A 17,287-nucleotide genomic window follows, 5' to 3' on the forward strand; every position below is an offset into this window, starting at 1 on the left:
ATGTTTTTGTTCAGGAGATTTATTTGGCTAGCAAAAATTGCCTCCCAATCCAACCTAGCCAAAATGCTCCTTTTCGGGTTTTCTTTCCCGCCAAAGTCCCCATTGCCATCCCGGAAGTAGCTTCAACCACTCCAGCGGAAGCTCACTCCGTCCCAAAAATATGGATTAAAAGTGTCCTTTTTTGACTTTGAGCTGTCGGTGGACCCGCGGCACGATGTCCAACACGGCCAAGAGTGGAGACCTTATCCATTTAAACGTGGGAGGCAAGCGGTAAGGAGGAAATGTTTATGTCGGATAACAGCGGCTAGCTTTAGCATCGTCGGTGGGACGCGTCACGTCACAGTCAGTGTCAAGTAACTTTGCCGTACTCAAGTTAGGCACATTAAAATGTTTTGTAGGTCAACAGACATATAAAAGCAAGTCAAAGGAACATTCTGTGTAAATTGTGCCGATTTGTGAGCGACGAGAGACTGACAATGGAACGTTGTTGCGATGCTATTGATGCTATTGTTGAACTCGTTTGGCTTCTCTCGGTAGTTCTTAACAAATTGGATTGGGTGTCACTAAGAACTGTATTTACATGAGAAAATGGCACGTCTAAAACGGCAACTAAGAAAAAAGACTAACAACTATCCACTTTTTTAACGGCCCTAATCTTATTTGAGGGTTAAATGGTTTTATCCCAGCACCACAAGGGTATCCAAACTTTTCCACCCGAGGGATGCGAGGGCTGACTTGAAATCATTAGAATGAGGTGTCTGCCTGCTATTGACGGCTAGAGACGTCGAAAATGCTAAAGATGTGTTTGTTTTTGTAGGTTCAGCACCTCCCGCCAGACGCTGACCTGGGTTCCAGACTCCTTTTTCTCCAGGTGGGCATTCAAAACAACAACTTAACCATCAGCTTGTGAAAATACATTTTGAACTGATAATGACATTGGTATCATTAGAATTGGTACCATTCCAATTTGTGTACTTTAAGTCATTTCTCTATTCATAAAAAAAATCAAAATATGGTAAATAATAATGGGGATGTTCAAGTGTTTGTTGACTGTGACTATGTTATAATATCCACTCCAAAAAATGACCATTGTCTGTGTGTTTTCAGTCTTCTGAGCGGACGCATCTCCACCTTGAAGGATGAAACGGGCGCTGTAAGTCCATAACTAACCCTTAACGACTCGGACATAGCTTGAAGCCACTTGAACAAATGCTGACAGCTAGCTAGCTTGACTTTTGGCCCCTTTAACGCCGCCTCCCGTTTGTCCTTAGATCTTTATCGACCGAGATCCGTCTCTGTTCGCCTCCATCCTCAACTTCCTGCGGAGCAAAGAACTTTACCCGCGCTCCGTCAGCGTGCACATGCTCATGCACGAGGCCGAGTTCTACGGGATCACGCCTCTCGGTAACGCCCGGCCGGGCCTTTTGCTGTTTTCAGAACTATGAGGGGGGGAAAGTAATGTTTTTTTTTTAGCAATTTACAGGGGAAAAACGAAAATGTTCTGTTTTGTTGAACTAACTAACCACGTCGCCGCCGCCGTGTGTCCAGTGCGTAAACTGCAGCTGTGCGACGAGCTGGACCGATCCTCCTGCGGAAACGTCCTCTTTAACGGCTACCTGCCTCCGCCGGGTAAATCTATCTCTTCCTTTAATATCATATGGCGCTATTTGTTTACTCCCTAGCGTAAGTGAGCGCCCGCCGTTTGTCACGTCTGTGTCTCAGTCCACCCAGCCAAGCGGCGCAACCGTCACAGCGTGGCCGGCTCCCAGTTCCCGGCGGGTCGAACGGCGCCCGGCGAGAGAGCGCCGGTCCGACGCAGCAACACCATGCCCCCCAACCTGGGCAACTCCGGGATGCTGACCAGGGGCGACGAGAGGGGGTCGTCGACGGGTGGGAAAGCGCTCGCCCGACGAGCGTCCGCTCCGAATGCTAATGGCCGCCGCCGATTGGCACACGCCACGCAGGTTCGTCGTCGTCAGATCCGGGCCTGGTTCGGATCATCTGCGGTCATCACAATTGGATCGCCGTGGGTTACTCGCACTTTGTGGCCTGTTACAGGTAGGCAAAACGGACAAGGTGGCTTTGGACAAGCGCTTCGTGGCCATTGGTTTGTTTCATGTATTCATTGACGTATTCAGAGTGAAGGAGTCGAGCGGGTGGCAGCAGGTGTTCACGTCTCCTCGCCTGGACTGCCTGATCGACCGGGTGGCGCTCAACGCCAGGGTGATGGGCGGCTGCCTGGGGGACAACGACAAGATGGTGGCCGTGGCCTCGGGGACCGAGATCATCCTCTGGTCCATCTGCCCCGACGGCAACGGCAACGAGATCGGTGAGAGCTCCCCGCCCCCCACCCGGTCTTGCTCTACTTGATCCTAACGCGCCGTCGCCATCTTTCAGGCGTCTTTGGCCTGAACGTGCCGGTGGAGTCCCTCTTCTTCGTGGGCAACCAGCTGATCGCCACCAGTCACACGGGGAAGGTCGGCGTGTGGAACGCCGTCACCAAGCACTGGCAGGTAGGAAGAAATATGGGATTGACGGATGAAGACAAAATAAAACGGGGATTGAAAAGCAAGAGTTGCTGACACTTTGAAGATTTTTTTGTTTGGCCCTTGGTGACGCCATTTTGTGAAATTGTGGCGCAGAACCAAGACGTGGTTCCCATCAGCAGCTACGACACGGCCGCCTCCTTCCTCATCCTGGGCTGCAACAACGGATCCATCTACTACATCGGTACGGAAACCGCAGACCGGAAAGTGGGCGCCGCTGACGGCGGTTTTCCTCTTCAGACGTTCAGAAGTTTCCCCTGAGAATGAAAGACAACGACCTGTTGGTGACGGAACTTTATCGCGACCCCGCCGAGGACGCCATCACCGCCCTCAGCGTCTACCTGACGCCCAAAACCAGTACGTACTCCGGCCCCGGAAAGAATGAATTGGACGTCCCGCCTGGTCGGCGACAATGTTTTCAATGTGTGGTCGATGGCCAAGAATGACTTTGTCCTCTTGGTTTCAGGCGACAGCGGCAACTGGATCGAGATCGCCTACGGCACCAGTTCGGGCGCGGTGCGCGTCATCGTGCAGCACCCGGAGACGGTGGGCTCGGGCCCGCAACTCTTCCAGACCTTCTCGGTCCACCGCAGCCCCGTCACCAAGATCATGCTGTCCGAGAAGCACCTCATCTCAGGTAATGGACGGCCGGCGTCCCACCGGCCCACCGGCCGGCTCCCCACCTCAGCTGACGCCGTCCGAACGTCCACTCGCCAGTGTGCGCCGACAACAACCACGTCCGCACGTGGACGGTGACCCGCTTCCGGGGCATGATCTCCACCCAGCCGGGCTCCACGCCGCTCACCTCCTTCAAGATCCTCAGCCTGGATGAAGTGGACGGCCAGGGGGGCTGCAGCGCGGGAACCGAAATAGGTACGGGGCTTTTCCTGACTTTTCCTGACTTTTCCTGACTTTTCCTGACTTTTCCTGACTTTTCCTGACTTTTCCTGACTTTTCCTGACTTTTCCTGACTTTTCCTGACTTTTCTGGCCCCCTCGTACTTTGGCCGTTCGCGGGTTGAATTCTCGTGACTCGACAGGGCCGTACGGGGAGCGAGACGACCAGCAGGTCTTCATCCAGAGAGTGGTCCCGGACACCGACAAACTCTACGTCAGGCTGTCGTCCAACGGCAAGAGGTGACTTAGACTTTCGAGCCGGTTACGTTTGTTCTTTGGCTGGACGCTAACGGTGGGCCCGCCCGCCCGTCCGTGCGTTGTCAGGGTGTGCGAGGTGCGCTCGGTGGACGCCACGTCCATCACGGCGTTTGTGGTGCACGAGTGCGAAGGCTCCAGTCGCATCGGCTCGCGGCCCCGACGCTACCTGTTCAGCGGCCACGCCAACGGGAGCATCCAAATGTGGGACCTGACCACGGCCATGGAGATCGCGGGGAAGGTGGACATCCGAGGTAAATGTCCGTCCGTCCGTCTCTCCGTCTGTCCGTCCGAGCGGCTCTGACGGGCGGTGTGGTCGGTTTCAGCGCTGGGCGGACCCACCGAGGAGGAGCTGCTGGCGCTTTTGGACCAGTGTGACCTGGCCCTCACCAGAACTCCCGACAGCACGCCCCGAACCTCCACCTGCAGGTACGTGGTTGTTGTTGATTGGCCGCCTCCAAACAGAATTGAAATCTGATTGGATGACTTGCCGTGCTTCCAGTCTGTCCTCGGGTTCGTGCGACGGCGGCCGAGCGGATCGCCCGGGCTCTTTCGGAGGAAGGGGCTCTTCCCTCTACGGTAGTCTCCCTCGCCAGGCGGCGCCCCCCAAGTCGACGTCCCCGGGGCCGCCGCCCTCCTTCGCCTTCGCCGCCTTCGGCCCCCAGTGCCTGTCCGGGTGCAGCCCCCGGCCCCGCCGTTTGGCCGATCGAGAATGCGGCTGGACGCGGCGGGGCGGCTTCGCCGAGCGCTGCCAGGAGCTGGCCAAGGGCTCCGAGATGGCGGCGGCGCCGCCGGCGGGGTCGGAGGGCGTCCGCCGGAGTCTGGCCGTGTGCAGCGAGTTGGAGGCGCGCTTTGGCTTGAGGGCGCCCCCCGTGGCTTTCTCCACGGCGCCCGCCACTCGTCAGCCTTCCTTCAGAAGCGCCGCTCCCGCACCGCCGTCCCCCTCCGCCAGCCCCACACGCTCGCAAATAGCGGCGTCGACTCGCCGCAACGCCAGCCCCGCTTCCTCGCCGTCGCCCGAGGGGTCGCCGGAGAGCCCGGCCGCTCCCCCGACGGGTAGCCCCAAGCCGCACATGAACGAGACTAGCTTCTGACATTAGTGGCGTGCAACCTGCCGCCAGGTGTCCACATTCTAAGTCATCCATCGTCAAGACGGGGAGGAAAAAGGTTGCCTCTCAGTCCAATCCCCTTTTCTAGAATGGCTCCACCCCCTTCTGAACATTTTAATGCCCGGATTGATAACGGCTAGACATGAGACACCTTACACTTTGTATAAATAAATTAATAATTGCTACTACAAAGCGTTATTTTCATACATATAATATCGCATGCTAAAATATTATTTTGATTTTACACAGGAATCCTCTGCATTAGTTACTGTTTTAAAACCAAAAGTACAAAAAAAAAGCAAGCACTTCACAATAGTAGTTTCATTTATTCCCAAAAAGTTCCGTAAGCAAAAAAAGTTTTTGCAGCATCGCAAATATCGACCGATTTAATGAAACAATAATACACCGGCCTCAACACGAAATGTCATGTAGTAATCCTGTAGTATTGCCCTTTTCTTGGACCGCAGGCGTGTCATCATCATCAGGTGCAAGCTCCAGTGCGCATGCTCAGTTGGCCCTTGGGTGCACTCGGCGGTTGTCGGCGGCTTTTCCAGTCATTTGTCGTCTTTTTCAGCTCTCGGGCTTGTCCTTGTTGGGGCCCATGAAGTCCAGGCCGTCCACCGGGATGTCCTTGTCCTTGATGGCCTTCTGCACGCACCGCTGGTACAGCCGGAAGCTGTCCTCGCACGGCTCGGCGTCGCGCTCCCCTTTGAGGAACTTGTCGGCGAACCACCGGTTGAAACATTGGTCGTACTCCCGTTTGAGTTCAGTGCAAGCTTCTCCCACGCTGTTCATCTCCGGAGAGGAAGAAGAACACAATCCACGAAGCGATTCTGGCGACTTTTTGCGGCGATCAGGCCACGAGAGAGCGCGATAAACAACGAGATGTCTGACGTCGAAGCCTAACAAAGATCCTACTATGAGGAACGAGGAACTTTTACTCCTTAAACTGCGAAGCGAAAAGCTGGCGGTTAGGTGGATAGATTTACTTTCCACGCCACTACTCAGATGTGGATAAGTAGCCAGAAAATGTACTCGAGTAAAAGTAGCTTCAAAACAGTACTCAAGTAAATGTGGTCATGCCGAATAATATTAGGGAAGAAGTTTTTTCTTTGAAATCTGTCAAAGTGAGAGCTCTCTCTTTTTATCCAATCATTTCACTTTTTATTTTAACCAGTAGGGGCAGTGTAAAAAATAGCCAACCCTCGCGAGAATGGCCAGATCCCCGGAAATCCTGCTGTACGAAAGACGATTCCAAAACAAGCGGCCCATTTACGGCCATTTTCTTAACAATAAGACACATTTTTTCTCTTCAGCCAGAGAGAGAGCGAACAATATTTCTTGCGCTCGAAAGGGCTTCCCCATTTCGGAGCTTTCGATAAAGTCAATTTGCCGCCAAAAATTCAACAAGTTAGCCTTGTTCGGCCTAGCTTGCTGGCTATTAGCTTAGCGTTAGCTCAGTAGCGCTAAACTCAAACTGCATAGCTAAGTTGCTTCTTTTGTTGGCTGAATTTGCACTCTTGCAGTCACTCGGGGGAATAGAACATGTCTGACAGCGACAACAGCGACTTCTCTGACAACCAGAGCGAGCGCAGCAGTGACGGAGAAGCCGAAGAGGTGGACGAGAACGAGGTTAGCCTTTAGCAATGCTATCATGAACACAATCACCATTGCAGTGTTAAAAAAGTATCATTTTTTTCTGCTTGAACTGTGTGAAACATTTGAAAGATGGCCGCTACTACTTATTGAATTGTCTGTAGACATAACTGCCTCGAACTCCTGAAAATGTGGCAACCTTTCTCCAAATTGTTTCGATTTGGTGTCCGTAGGAGCGCACTATAACAATTAAAGCTTAATATTCCATATTCCATTAAATCTCTAATAGTTGGGATATGGAGGTGATGTTTTTAAAGGTGGCATCCGTTAATTTATTTGCTAGTCGATTGTCGAAAATTAGCCTCATAGTGGGGGACTTGGGTTCGAATTCAGGTCGGTCCACCTGTGTGGAGTTGGCATGTTCCTCCGGGCTGAGTTTTCTCCGGATACTCCCGTTTCCTCCCACATTCCATGCCGATTAAAGATCAAATCAAAACAAGAGAACATTTGCACATTCACTGTTTATGACACCGGTCGCTAACTGTGATTGTCTTCCAGGAGGAAACGGCCAGCCCGGTCGGCAGCGACAAAGTAGCCGAGGAGGAGGGCGAAGACCTGGACGACGAGTACGATGAAGAGGAGGAGGAAGACGACGAAGACCGTCCTCGAAAAAAGCCGCGGCACGGGGGCTTCATCCTGGACGAAGCCGGTACCGCATCGCTCTGGCTTCTGGATTCCAATGTAGCATCTTCTCTCTTTTCATTTCTTTTTCTTCCTCAGATGTGGATGACGAATATGAAGACGAGGAGGACCAATGGGAGGAAGGCGCTGAAGACATCCTGGAGAAAGGTCAGGATGCACACACCACTAATAAAAGAAATATAATATGCATTTAAAAAATATATCATGAAACAACAGCCCTGATTTTGTTTGTTTAAATATTATTTTTGCAGAATAAATAAAATGAAAAGTAAAAAAAATAATAAACAATTCGGAAGATAGACAAAGCATTTGTTTAAAATAAGAATATATATATATATTTCAATGAGTATTATGTTTAAAAAATACATCTCTTCATAAAAACTGCCTTTCAAAATAAAATAAATGGACATTTTTTGAAAGGGGAATGATAGAACCTAAAACAAGACATCAACATGAACCTGAATTTTTTTTCTCTTTGTTCCCTCTCCCACGACGCTTTGACTTTTTCTTCATCCGGCTACCCGTCGGCGTAGAGGAAGCTGAAGGTAAGTCTCCGACCAACCAAAAACCTCCACGCCCTGCTCTCAACATTAACAACAACGACAACAACGGTCTGCTTTCAGTGTCTAACATCGACCACGTGGTTCTGGACGAAGATCATTCCGGCTCCAGGCGGCTCCAGAACCTGTGGAGGTCGGAAGCTAACCCGATACTCACCGTCGGCGTCAACGGTAGCCGATAAGTTGGTTTCCTGTTCACGTTTTCTTTTCTGCCGCCCGCAGAGACTCCCGTGAGGAGGCGCTTGGCGAATACTACATGCGGAAGTACGCCCAGCCTTCGGGAGGGGAGCAGTGAGTATTTCCGTTTTCTCAATGGCGCCATCTTGTCACCAAAACACGGCCCGGATCGGCGACTAAAATGGAATCCGGTTGTTCCGAGCAATCGAAAGCGTGCCGAGCTTTTCTTCTTCTGTGCTTGGTAGCTACTCTGGCGGCTCCGAGGAGCTCTCCGATGACATCACCCAGCAGCAGCTGCTTCCCGGCGTCAAGTATGTCCACGCTCGCTAGGAGCTGAGAAAACAAAAATCACACTTTTGTGAGCCGTGTTTGATGGCAATATCCGTCATTTAACTGCGTCCGTCCACACCAGGGATCCCAATTTGTGGACGGTCAAGTGCAAGATCGGGGAAGAGAGGGCAACGGCCTTTGCGCTGATGAGGAAGTTCATCGCCTATCAGTTCACCGACACGGTAAGAGCGAGCGCCGGCCAAATGCGGCGGGGGGAGAGGTGTCCACGGCGCCGGGCGGGGTGTCCACGGCCCCATTGTGTGTCCGCCCACGCAGCCCCTCCAAATCAAGTCGGTGGTGGCCCCGGATCACGTCAAGGGCTACATCTACGTGGAGTCCTTCAAGCAGTCCCACGTCAAGACGGCCGTGGAGGGCATCGGCAACCTGCGCATGGGCCTGTGGAAACAGCAGATGGTGCCCATCAAGGAGATGACCGACGTCCTCAAGGTGGTCAAGGAGGTCACCAATCTCAAGCCCAAGTCCTGGGTCAGGCTCAAGCGAGGCCTCTACAAAGACGACATTGCCCAGGTGCCGATTCGGGGCCAATAGGATAAACCTGGGAGGCCGGGATTTCGGGCCAGATTGTGACGTGTGGCGCCTTCCCCAGGTGGACTACGTGGAGCCCAGTCAGAACACCATCTCGCTCAAGATGATCCCTCGCATTGAATTGGACCGCATCAAAGCCAAGTTGAGCCTGGTAGGTCGCAAGCACGCACGCAAGCACCCCTCCAAACCAACGCTCATTGACCTTTGCACTGCCTGTCTTTTAGAAAGACTGGTACGCCAAGAGGAAGAAGTTCAAGAGGCCCGCTCAGAGGCTTTTCGACGCCGAAAAAATCAGGTCCGTGTCAAAGACGGGCGGGCCACTTGCCGGACGTCGATCGGAGTGACCCTCAATTTTTTATTTTTGGGGGGTGGCGGACAGGTCGCTGGGCGGCGAGGTCAGTCACGACGGCGACTTCATGATCTTCGAGGCCAATCGCTACAGTCGCAAGGGATTCCTGTTCAAGAGCTTCGCCATGTCGGCCGTGGTGAGCGCCAAACTCCTCCCTACGCGGTGACATCGCGAGGGCGCCGTTCTCAGACGACGCCTCCCTCCTTCTCGCTACAGATCACAGACGGCGTCAAGCCCACGCTGTCCGAGCTGGAGAAGTTTGAAGACCAGCCGGAAGGAATCGACTTGGAGGTGGTGACCGAATCGGGTGCGTGCCGTCCGTCTGAGCGTGGCGCGCCATCGCCGCCCGGTGGCTTGATCGTGTGCGTCCGTGCGCGCGTGTACAGGCAAGGAGCGCGAGCACAACCTTCAGGCCGGCGACAACGTGGAGGTGTGCGAGGGCGAGTTGATCAACCTGCAGGGAAGGATCCTCAGCGTGGACGGCAACAAGATCACCATCATGCCCAAGCACGAAGACCTCAAGGTACGCCCCGACAAGAGAAACTTGGGCGCAGAAATACAAGGAACCAAATGGACTGTCTTTCTTCCCCTCCACCCACGTAGGACCCCCTGGAGTTTCCGGCTCAAGAGTTAAAGAAATACTTCCGCATGGGCGACCACGTCAAAGTGATCGCCGGCCGCTACGAAGGCGACACGGGGCTGATCGTTCGCGTGGAGGAAAACTTTGTCATCCTCTTCTCCGACCTCACCATGCACGAGGTAAGTCCGGATGAGAGCCGGCCGGCCGGACTCTGGCCCACCGATCGACTGTCTGTCTCCTCCTCAGCTGAAAGTGCTGCCCAGAGATCTGCAGCTCTGCTCGGAGACGGCGTCCGGGGTGGACGCGGGGGGCCAGCACGAGTGGGGGGAGTTGGTCCAGCTGGACCCGCAGACGGTGGGCGTGATTGTGCGTCTGGAGAGGGAAACCTTCCAGGTAGGCGGCGAGAAAAAAAAACTTTGTCGTTGCCCCTTTTTTTCTTCTTCTGACGTCCTCCTCTCCTGGCAGGTGTTGAACATGCACGGCAAGGTGCTGACCACGCGCCACCAGGCGGTCAACCGCAAGAAGGACAACCGCTTTGCCGTGGCCTTGGACTCGGAGGAGAACAGCATCCACGTCAAAGACATTGTCAAAGTCATCGACGGGCCGCACTCGGTGAGGACCGTCTGTCTGCCCATTGGAAATATGGAGGGATTTGTTTCAATGATAGTTTCTCAACTTGAGTCGGCGTCTCTCTGAAAGCTAAAATGGATGTCCCCGTAGGGCCGCGAAGGCGAGATCCGCCATCTCTTCCGAGGCTTCGCCTTCCTCCACTGCAAGAAGCTGGTGGAGAACGGAGGAATGTTTGTGTGCAAGACCCGCCACCTGGTCCTGGCCGGGGGCTCCAAGGTACGGCCACCAAGGTTTGGCCCGTCTGTCCGCCTCCTTTGGCTGAATGTCTCAACCCCGTTTGGCCCCGTTTAGCCCAGGGACGTGACCAACTTTACGGTGGGCGGCTTCGCTCCCATGAGCCCTCGCATCAGCAGCCCCATGCATCACGGCGGCGGTGGCGGTAAGTGGCGCCGCCCCTCGCTCTGCGTCCTTTCTCGCTCTGACGCCGCTCTGACGCCGCTCCCGTCCCGCAGGCGCTCAGCAGCGAGGGGGTGGCGGAGGCGGGATGGGGCGGGGCCGAGGACGACGAGACAACGAGCTGATCGGACAGACGGTCCGCATCTCGCAGGGTCCGTACAAAGGTAAGGTCGGCGAGAAGACGACAAGCTTGAGCTGGCGTGGACTTGTGGCGTTGTGGACAAAACCCCAATGCTTGAACTCCCTCCCCCCAGGTTACATCGGCGTGGTGAAGGACGCCACAGAGTCCACGGCCCGAGTGGAGCTTCACGCCACCTGTCAGACCATCTCCGTGGACCGACAGCGCTTGACCACCATGTACGTCGCCGTGGCTCGTGCCGTGGCTCGTGCCGTGGCTCGTGCCGTACCGCCGACTGGCCGGCTGACCCTTTTCTTTCCTCCAGGGGCGCCCAGAAACACACGGGCATGACCTCCACCCACGGGCGCACGCCCATGTACGGCTCGGGCTCCCGGACGCCCATGTGCGGCTCTCAGACGCCGCTGCATGACGGTGAGGGGAAAGGGCGCGGCCAATGGCCACTTTTTCCAACTTCATCCGTCTTAAACGCTCCGTGGTGGCGACTTGACGAGCTCACGGAGCCCAAAGCGTTACTGAGCGCGGCTGTTTGCGTCCTTTTCCCAGGAAGCCGAACGCCTCACAGCGGCTCGCAGACGCCGCTCCACGACGGCAGCAGGACGCCCGGTCAGAGCGGCGCCTGGGACCCCAGCAACCCCAACACGCCGTCCAGGTGAGTGGCCCCAGCCGCCGTGCGTGGTATCGGCCTCGCCTTTGACCCTCCCACTCCCCAGGAACGACGAGGAGTACGACTTTGCCTACGACGACGAGCCGTCGCCCTCGCCTCAGGGCTACGGGGGCGCGTCCAATCCGCAGACGCCGGGCTACCCGGAAGCCCCGTCCCCGCCGGTCAACAATACGTTCAACCCTCAGACGCCCGGCACACCCGCCATGTGAGTATGGCTCGGGTCAATTTGAATTGGGGTGGCGTCCGAGCACGTACGTTAAATGCCGCTGCCACGGTACAACACGGAGCAGGTACAACACGGAGCAATATTCTCCGTACGCCGTGCCCTCGCCCCCGGGCTCCTACCAGCCCAGCCCGAGTCCGCAGAGCTACCACCAGGTGGCTCCCTCGCCCGTGGGCTTCCAGAACACGCACTCGCCCGCCAGCTACCACCCGACGCCGTCGCCCATGGCCTATCAGGTAGCGTTCTTCCTTCCAGAGGACACATTTCCTCGTTGAAGTCCAATGGACGAAATGATAATTTTGAATGGGAATCAGGCCAGTCCGAGCCCCAGCCCCGTGGGCTACAGCCCCATGACGCCCGGAGCGCCCTCCCCGGGCGGCTACAACCCTCACACGCCGGGCTCCAACATCGAGCAGGGCGGCAGCGACTGGGTGACCACCGACATCCTGGTGCGTGTCAAGGACTCCTTCATGGACCTGATGGGCCAGACGGGCGTCATCCGGAGCGTTACGGTGAGAACGCGTCGACGTCCTATCTGCTCCGCTCCGGGAAAATGTCAATAACGTATATGGCGCGTGGCGGCAGGGCGGCATGTGCTCCGTCTTCATGCAGAAGTCGGAGAAGGTGGTGAGCGTCAGCGGCGACCACCTGGAGCCCGTCACGCCCACCAAGAACGACAAGGTGAGCTCGGACGGCGGTGGCGGCTGGCAAAAGAAGCAAATATAACCCTGGTGCGCTTGCAGGTCAAGGTGATTTTGGGGGAGCACCGCGAGGCCACGGGCACGCTCCTGAGTATCGACGGAGACGACGGCATCGTCCGCAAAGTCCTGGACAACCAGCTGATGATCCTGAACTTGAGGTTTTTGGGCTGTCTGGGCCACTGAGGCCAGGGCCCTCAGACTCCATCCCAGTCCGGCGCCAGAGCCATATTTGTCATTTTTCTCTCCACGTTTCATTTGTCTTGACAAAAGTCTGGCACTTTAGCGTAATGACTGTTAGCGTGCTAGTAAGTAATGGTGGTATGCTAACAGTTTTATGCTAAAGTAATACAGGAAAAAAAGATTGATTGGTTGCCAACGACGACAATACATGTCAACTGAATCATGATTATTTGCTGCAGACAACCATGTCAATAAAATATGAAAGAAGCCACATCATTTTACATCCATTGTTTTATTTTTCCTACAATTAATCGAGAATGGATTTGTTTTACAATTAATTACAATAAGGGGCTTTATTTAAAAGCAGGATCGATTCATTCGACATTATAGGTGTCTCGTAAAAATGAAACAATACCCCAAAAAAAGACAACTTTAAAGTATAAGAAATACTATTTCCAAGTACGTGAACGTCAGTACGACCTTGAAGCGCATGAGACATCTAGCTGTAGATATGATATTCGTGAATCATTCAAGAGAAACGAACATCTAACCTTATTATTGACGCTATTGAATATCGTTTTCCAAAATGGCCGACTTTTGAGCATGCGCACATTACACTTTACTGCTATAGCCATTGATTTCGGAGGTCAGGACAGCCGAGGAGGACTTTGGGGAACTTAGGACGCCATGGTCTGGATTCCGGACGAAGCAAAGGGTCTTCCACCACCTGGAATCGTCAACCGTAGCTCGCTGTGGCTCGGCTTCGTGGGCTGGTGCACGGCCATGCTCCAAAACGCCATCAACCACCGGCCGCCGATAAAGTCAGGTTAGCTGTACCATTAGCATGCTAGCGCCGAAACATGTTGACTAGTCGTGCTTGTTTGCTCAATTAGCATTGTACACCTGTGTATGATTGGGGGTCAGATGTCGTCAGTCCCCCAAAATACGAACGTCTATGACCGTCAAAACAATATCAGCTAGCTGGTGAGTGAATGATTGTACTTTTTTGGTAATGATGCGTTTTATTTTTCCCGACGTCTATGTCAGGAGTTCATCGGCAGGTGCTGATGACCACCGTGGGCTGGTTCATCGGCTACCACGTGACCAAAAAGGAAAATTACGTCAACGCAAAATTGGACCGAGACATGATGGAGTACATGAAAATGCACCCTGAAGACTTTGCACCGAAGGGTGAGTTTTTTTTTTCCCTTCTCTTCCTGGTGGCTTATGGCTGAAACCAAAATTCAATTCGTGGAGCCATACTGAGCCTATTTTTGTTTTTGTTTTGCTTCAGAAAAGAAGACCTTTGCCGAAATCTTAGAGCCTTTTATTCCTGTGCGCTAAGCTGTCGTTTTAGATCTTTAGTGTCAGATTTGCCTCTGTATATAATTAATTAAAAACAACGAAAACAAAATCCATTAGTCTAGTGTTTCATTTGCTCAGCGTAAAAAACTAAACAAAAAACAATGAGGCCTTCGTAACCGTTTGTCCCAAATTTAGTGTTGCGTTTTCCAGTAAGTGTTGTGAAAACAGTTTAATATCCACTAATCTTGTTTCAATCCATTCATTTTTTTATTAAGGCAAGACAGAAAGTAGTGCAACAGATGACGTTGAATACACAAGCTAATGAAATGGAGAGCACGGAACCTCAACTGCTTCACAACCACCCAAAACTAATTCCAAATATTTCTTGGGGTTGCAATCAGCCAACAAAGAAAAATATATTGAGCCCGGCGGCCATTTTATGGCGGTCTTCTGGACACGCCCTGGCGAGAGGCCGCGTCCCCCGGTACACGGGGGGCGCCGTACGCTTTTTGCGGCCCACGTCCGGGCGGGCCTTCAGTGCGCCGTGTTACGTTGTCCCATGATGATAATCTCTAGCACGTGGGTGAGGTCCATCATCTTGCTCAGCATCTCCATGATGTCGGCGTGCTCCCGAGCGCCGCTGATGAACTCCTCCAAGGTCAGCTCGCCTAAAGTCATGGCACAAAACCAAAAATCCAATTCTCGCTCGAGGTTTCTATAGATAGATGATGTACGTAAGGCTTTAGAAGTGCTTGTGGCTATTTGTAGCCGGCGTAAGAGCAGAGCTTAAAGGCCCCCCGTCGCACGCACCTTCGCCGTTGACGTCGATCTTCTCGTAGATGAGCGTGACGATCTCTTCGGGGGGGATTTCGTAGCTCCTGGTGATGTCTTGAATGGCCTAGAGAATAACGCGCACGCAAATTATTTCATTCTTTTTCCCCTCATCGTTTTCAATTGACATTAAAGCTTAAATAAAGTAGTACCGCAAGCTAAAACTTTCAAGTAGGAATGTAAAATGAATGTTTTGCGCGTTCAGTTGCTGTTAAAAAGGAAAAGTGGAATTAGCACGAGAGGAAGCCGCTCTCCTTCCCGACTTGGCAAAAGCCAAGCGCTACCTTAAAGATGGTTTCCATCTCGTCCTTGTCGATTTTTCCGTTGCCGTCCTGGTCAAAGAGTTTAAAGTACCACTTGAGCTTCTGGTTGACTTCCCCCTTGAGAAGCAGGCTGATGGCGGCGATGTACTCCACAAAGTCGATGTAGCCGTCCTGCAAGAAAAGACGACCGGTGAGCGGCGGGCGTCGGGGGCCGCCGCGGCTGGGGGGGGGGCGCCGCTTTTTTTCCCACTCACGCCGTCCATGTCGAAGGTGAAGAAGACCTGGTCCACGTAGCCGCTGGCCTCCTCGGTCATGCCGGTCATCTCCAGCATGGACTTGAGCTCGAAGAGCGTGATGAGGCCCGACGGCGACTCGCGCATGAACTTGGTGTACCAGTGGTGCATGTCCTCCTCCAGGATGTCGTCCAAATTGGAGCCGTGGGCCCCCATGACAACCGACGGCGAGGTGAGTGAGTGCGGCCAGCCGTTGCTCCGTCTCTTTGCCACCACCGCCACCAACTTTAATCTTCCTCCTCCTCCTCGTCCTCAGCGCTTTAATTGGATAACTAAGCTATTTGTAGCTCCAACGCTAATGTTATTCAACAGAGTTATTTTCTTTTAGCTTAGCAGGCTTTCTTTTATCTTAAAAAAATCTTATATATGTGTGTGTGTGTGTATATATATGTATGTGTGTATATATGTGTGTGTATATATATATATATATATATATGTATATATATATATATATATATATATATATATATATATATATATATATATATATATATATATATATATATATATATATATATATATATATATATATATATATATATATATATATATATATATATATATATATATATATATATATATATATATATATATATATATATATATATATATATATATATATATATATATATATATATATATATATATATATATATATATATATATATATATATATATATATATATATATATATATATATATATATATATTTAAACAACCATGTATAGTAAAGCTTTTTTCTCGAAAAAACGACATAGTATAGTAAGGCTTTTTTATCGCAGAAAAAACGACATAGTATAGTAAGGCTTTTTTATCGCAGAAAAAACGACATAGTATAGTAAGGCTTTTTTATCGCAGAAAAAACGACATAGTATAGTAAGGCTTTTTTATCGCAGAAAAAACGACATAGTATAGTAAGGCTTTTTTATCGCAGAAAAAACGACATAGTATAGTAAGGCTTTTTTATCGCAGAAAAAACGACATAGTATAGTAAGGCTTTTTTATCGCAGAAAAAACGACATAGTATAGTAAGGCTTTTTTATCGCAGAAAAAACGACATAGTATAGTAAGGCTTTTTTATCGCAGAAAAAACGACATAGTATAGTAAGGCTTTTTTATCGCAGAAAAAACGACATAGTATAGTAAGGCTTTTTTATCGCAAAAAAAACGACATAGTATAGTAAGGCTTTTTTATCGCAAAAAAACGACATAGTATAGTAAGGCTTTTTTATCGCAAAAAAAACGACATAGTATAGTAAGGCTTTTTTATCGCAAAAAAAACGACATAGTATAGTAAGGCTTTTTTATCGCAAAAAAAACGACATAGTATAGTAAGGCTTTTTTATCGCAAAAAAAACGACATAGTATAGTAAGGCTTTTTTATCGCAAAAAAAACGACATAGTATAGTAAGGCTTTTTTATCGCAAAAAAAACGACATAGTATAGTAAGGCTTTTTTATCGCAAAAAAAACGACATAGTATAGTAAGGCTTTTTTATCGCAAAAAAAACGACATAGTATAGTAAGGCTTTTTTATCGCAAAAAAAACGACATAGTATAGTAAGGCTTTTTTATCGCAAAAAAAACGACATAGTATAGTAAGGCTTTTTTATCGCAAAAAAAACGACATAGTATAGTAAGGCTTTTTTATCGCAAAAAAAACGACATAGTATAGTAAGGCTTTTTTATCGCAAAAAAAACGACATAGTATAGTAAGGCTTTTTTATCGCAAAAAAACGACATAGTATAGTAAGGCTTTTTTATCGCAAAAAAACGACATAGTATAGTAAGGCTTTTTTCTTCGAAAAAACGACATAGTATAGTAAGGCTTTTTAGCGCAAAAAAACGACATAGTATAGTAAGGCTTTTTTCTTCGAAAAAACGACATAGTATAGTAAGGCTTTTTTCTTCGAAAAAACGACATAGTATAGTAAGGCTTTTTTCTTCGAAAAAACGACATAGTATAGTAAGGCTTTTTTCTTCGAAAAAACGACATAGTATAGTAAGGCTTTTTTCT

General features: G+C 50.8%; 5 protein-coding genes across 5 annotated transcripts; 3 read left to right on the forward strand and 2 right to left on the reverse strand.

Annotated features, from left to right (window-relative positions):
- The first annotated feature begins 83 nt into the window (after window positions 1–83).
- shkbp1 (SH3KBP1 binding protein 1) lies at window positions 84–5,096 on the forward strand. The gene is made up of 17 exons (XM_077722396.1): window positions 84–270; window positions 818–871; window positions 1,108–1,153; window positions 1,272–1,404; window positions 1,549–1,629; window positions 1,723–1,890; window positions 1,965–2,058; window positions 2,139–2,329; window positions 2,398–2,513; window positions 2,643–2,730; window positions 2,787–2,903; window positions 3,013–3,183; window positions 3,264–3,419; window positions 3,586–3,682; window positions 3,767–3,951; window positions 4,024–4,126; window positions 4,200–5,096. Exons 1-17 carry the CDS (start codon window positions 215–217, stop codon window positions 4,789–4,791), a joined length of 2,448 nt encoding a protein of 815 aa, XP_077578522.1. The 5' UTR covers window positions 84–214; the 3' UTR covers window positions 4,792–5,096.
- Window positions 5,097–5,112: 16 nt separating this feature from the next.
- triap1 (TP53 regulated inhibitor of apoptosis 1) lies at window positions 5,113–5,910 on the reverse strand. Its single transcript, XM_077722397.1, has one exon. The coding sequence runs from the start codon at window positions 5,599–5,601 to the stop codon at window positions 5,377–5,379; it is 225 nt and encodes a 74-aa protein (XP_077578523.1). The 5' UTR covers window positions 5,602–5,910; the 3' UTR covers window positions 5,113–5,376.
- supt5h (SPT5 homolog, DSIF elongation factor subunit) lies at window positions 5,331–12,846 on the forward strand. Its single transcript, XM_077722395.1, has 28 exons — window positions 5,331–6,438; window positions 6,961–7,111; window positions 7,183–7,251; window positions 7,638–7,649; window positions 7,728–7,797; window positions 7,887–7,955; window positions 8,087–8,152; window positions 8,254–8,353; window positions 8,448–8,699; window positions 8,779–8,868; window positions 8,942–9,012; window positions 9,097–9,202; window positions 9,283–9,373; window positions 9,453–9,589; window positions 9,670–9,825; window positions 9,893–10,039; window positions 10,112–10,258; window positions 10,367–10,492; window positions 10,568–10,655; window positions 10,729–10,836; window positions 10,927–11,029; window positions 11,116–11,222; window positions 11,355–11,460; window positions 11,522–11,680; window positions 11,766–11,934; window positions 12,013–12,210; window positions 12,284–12,379; window positions 12,442–12,846. Exons 1-28 carry the CDS (start codon window positions 6,352–6,354, stop codon window positions 12,580–12,582), a joined length of 3,222 nt encoding a protein of 1,073 aa, XP_077578521.1. The 5' UTR covers window positions 5,331–6,351; the 3' UTR covers window positions 12,583–12,846.
- A 312-nt stretch (window positions 12,847–13,158) lies between these two features.
- ndufc2 (NADH:ubiquinone oxidoreductase subunit C2) lies at window positions 13,159–13,997 on the forward strand. Its single transcript, XM_077722027.1, has 3 exons — window positions 13,159–13,405; window positions 13,627–13,770; window positions 13,874–13,997. Exons 1-3 carry the CDS (start codon window positions 13,267–13,269, stop codon window positions 13,921–13,923), a joined length of 333 nt encoding a protein of 110 aa, XP_077578153.1. The 5' UTR covers window positions 13,159–13,266; the 3' UTR covers window positions 13,924–13,997.
- A 130-nt stretch (window positions 13,998–14,127) lies between these two features.
- Window positions 14,128–15,502, reverse strand: LOC144200110 (guanylyl cyclase-activating protein 1-like). Its single transcript, XM_077722028.1, has 4 exons — window positions 15,233–15,502; window positions 15,000–15,149; window positions 14,695–14,782; window positions 14,128–14,552 (listed from the first exon to the last, which is right to left on the reverse strand). The coding sequence occupies exons 1-4, from the start codon at window positions 15,425–15,427 to the stop codon at window positions 14,419–14,421; spliced, it is 567 nt and encodes a 188-aa protein (XP_077578154.1). The 5' UTR covers window positions 15,428–15,502; the 3' UTR covers window positions 14,128–14,418.
- Between the last annotated feature and the right edge of the window lie 1,785 nt (window positions 15,503–17,287).

This window comes from Stigmatopora nigra, chromosome 8, assembly GCF_051989575.1.
Source record: "Stigmatopora nigra isolate UIUO_SnigA chromosome 8, RoL_Snig_1.1, whole genome shotgun sequence".
NCBI classification, from domain to species: domain Eukaryota; kingdom Metazoa; phylum Chordata; class Actinopteri; order Syngnathiformes; family Syngnathidae; genus Stigmatopora; species Stigmatopora nigra.

What these genes read in the sequence shown, in the direction of transcription:
- triap1 (XM_077722397.1), bottom strand. Translation starts at nt 5,601, where the DNA reads ATGAACAGCGTGGGAGAAGCTTGCACTGAACTCAAACGGGAGTACGAC.
- shkbp1 (XM_077722396.1), top strand. Translation starts at nt 215, where the DNA reads ATGTCCAACACGGCCAAGAGTGGAGACCTTATCCATTTAAACGTGGGA. An exon ending in CGGCAACGGCAACGAGATCG is followed by an intron (nt 2,330 to 2,397) that starts GTGAGAGCTCCC and finishes GCCATCTTTCAG; the next exon opens with GCGTCTTTGGCCTGAACGTG. An exon ending in CTACCTGACGCCCAAAACCA is followed by an intron (nt 2,904 to 3,012) that starts GTACGTACTCCG and finishes TCTTGGTTTCAG; the next exon opens with GCGACAGCGGCAACTGGATC.
- supt5h (XM_077722395.1), top strand. Translation starts at nt 6,352, where the DNA reads ATGTCTGACAGCGACAACAGCGACTTCTCTGACAACCAGAGCGAGCGC. An exon ending in TCAAAGCCAAGTTGAGCCTG is followed by an intron (nt 8,869 to 8,941) that starts GTAGGTCGCAAG and finishes CCTGTCTTTTAG; the next exon opens with AAAGACTGGTACGCCAAGAG. An exon ending in AACCCCAACACGCCGTCCAG is followed by an intron (nt 11,461 to 11,521) that starts GTGAGTGGCCCC and finishes CCCACTCCCCAG; the next exon opens with GAACGACGAGGAGTACGACT.
- ndufc2 (XM_077722027.1), top strand. Translation starts at nt 13,267, where the DNA reads ATGGTCTGGATTCCGGACGAAGCAAAGGGTCTTCCACCACCTGGAATC. An exon ending in CCGGCCGCCGATAAAGTCAG is followed by an intron (nt 13,406 to 13,626) that starts GTTAGCTGTACC and finishes CGTCTATGTCAG; the next exon opens with GAGTTCATCGGCAGGTGCTG. An exon ending in TGAAGACTTTGCACCGAAGG is followed by an intron (nt 13,771 to 13,873) that starts GTGAGTTTTTTT and finishes GTTTTGCTTCAG; the next exon opens with AAAAGAAGACCTTTGCCGAA.
- LOC144200110 (XM_077722028.1), bottom strand. Translation starts at nt 15,427, where the DNA reads ATGGGGGCCCACGGCTCCAATTTGGACGACATCCTGGAGGAGGACATG. An exon ending in TCACCTTCGACATGGACGGC is followed by an intron (nt 15,150 to 15,232) that starts GTGAGTGGGAAA and finishes CTTTTCTTGCAG; the next exon opens with GACGGCTACATCGACTTTGT. An exon ending in AGATGGAAACCATCTTTAAG is followed by an intron (nt 14,783 to 14,999) that starts GTAGCGCTTGGC and finishes GTTATTCTCTAG; the next exon opens with GCCATTCAAGACATCACCAG.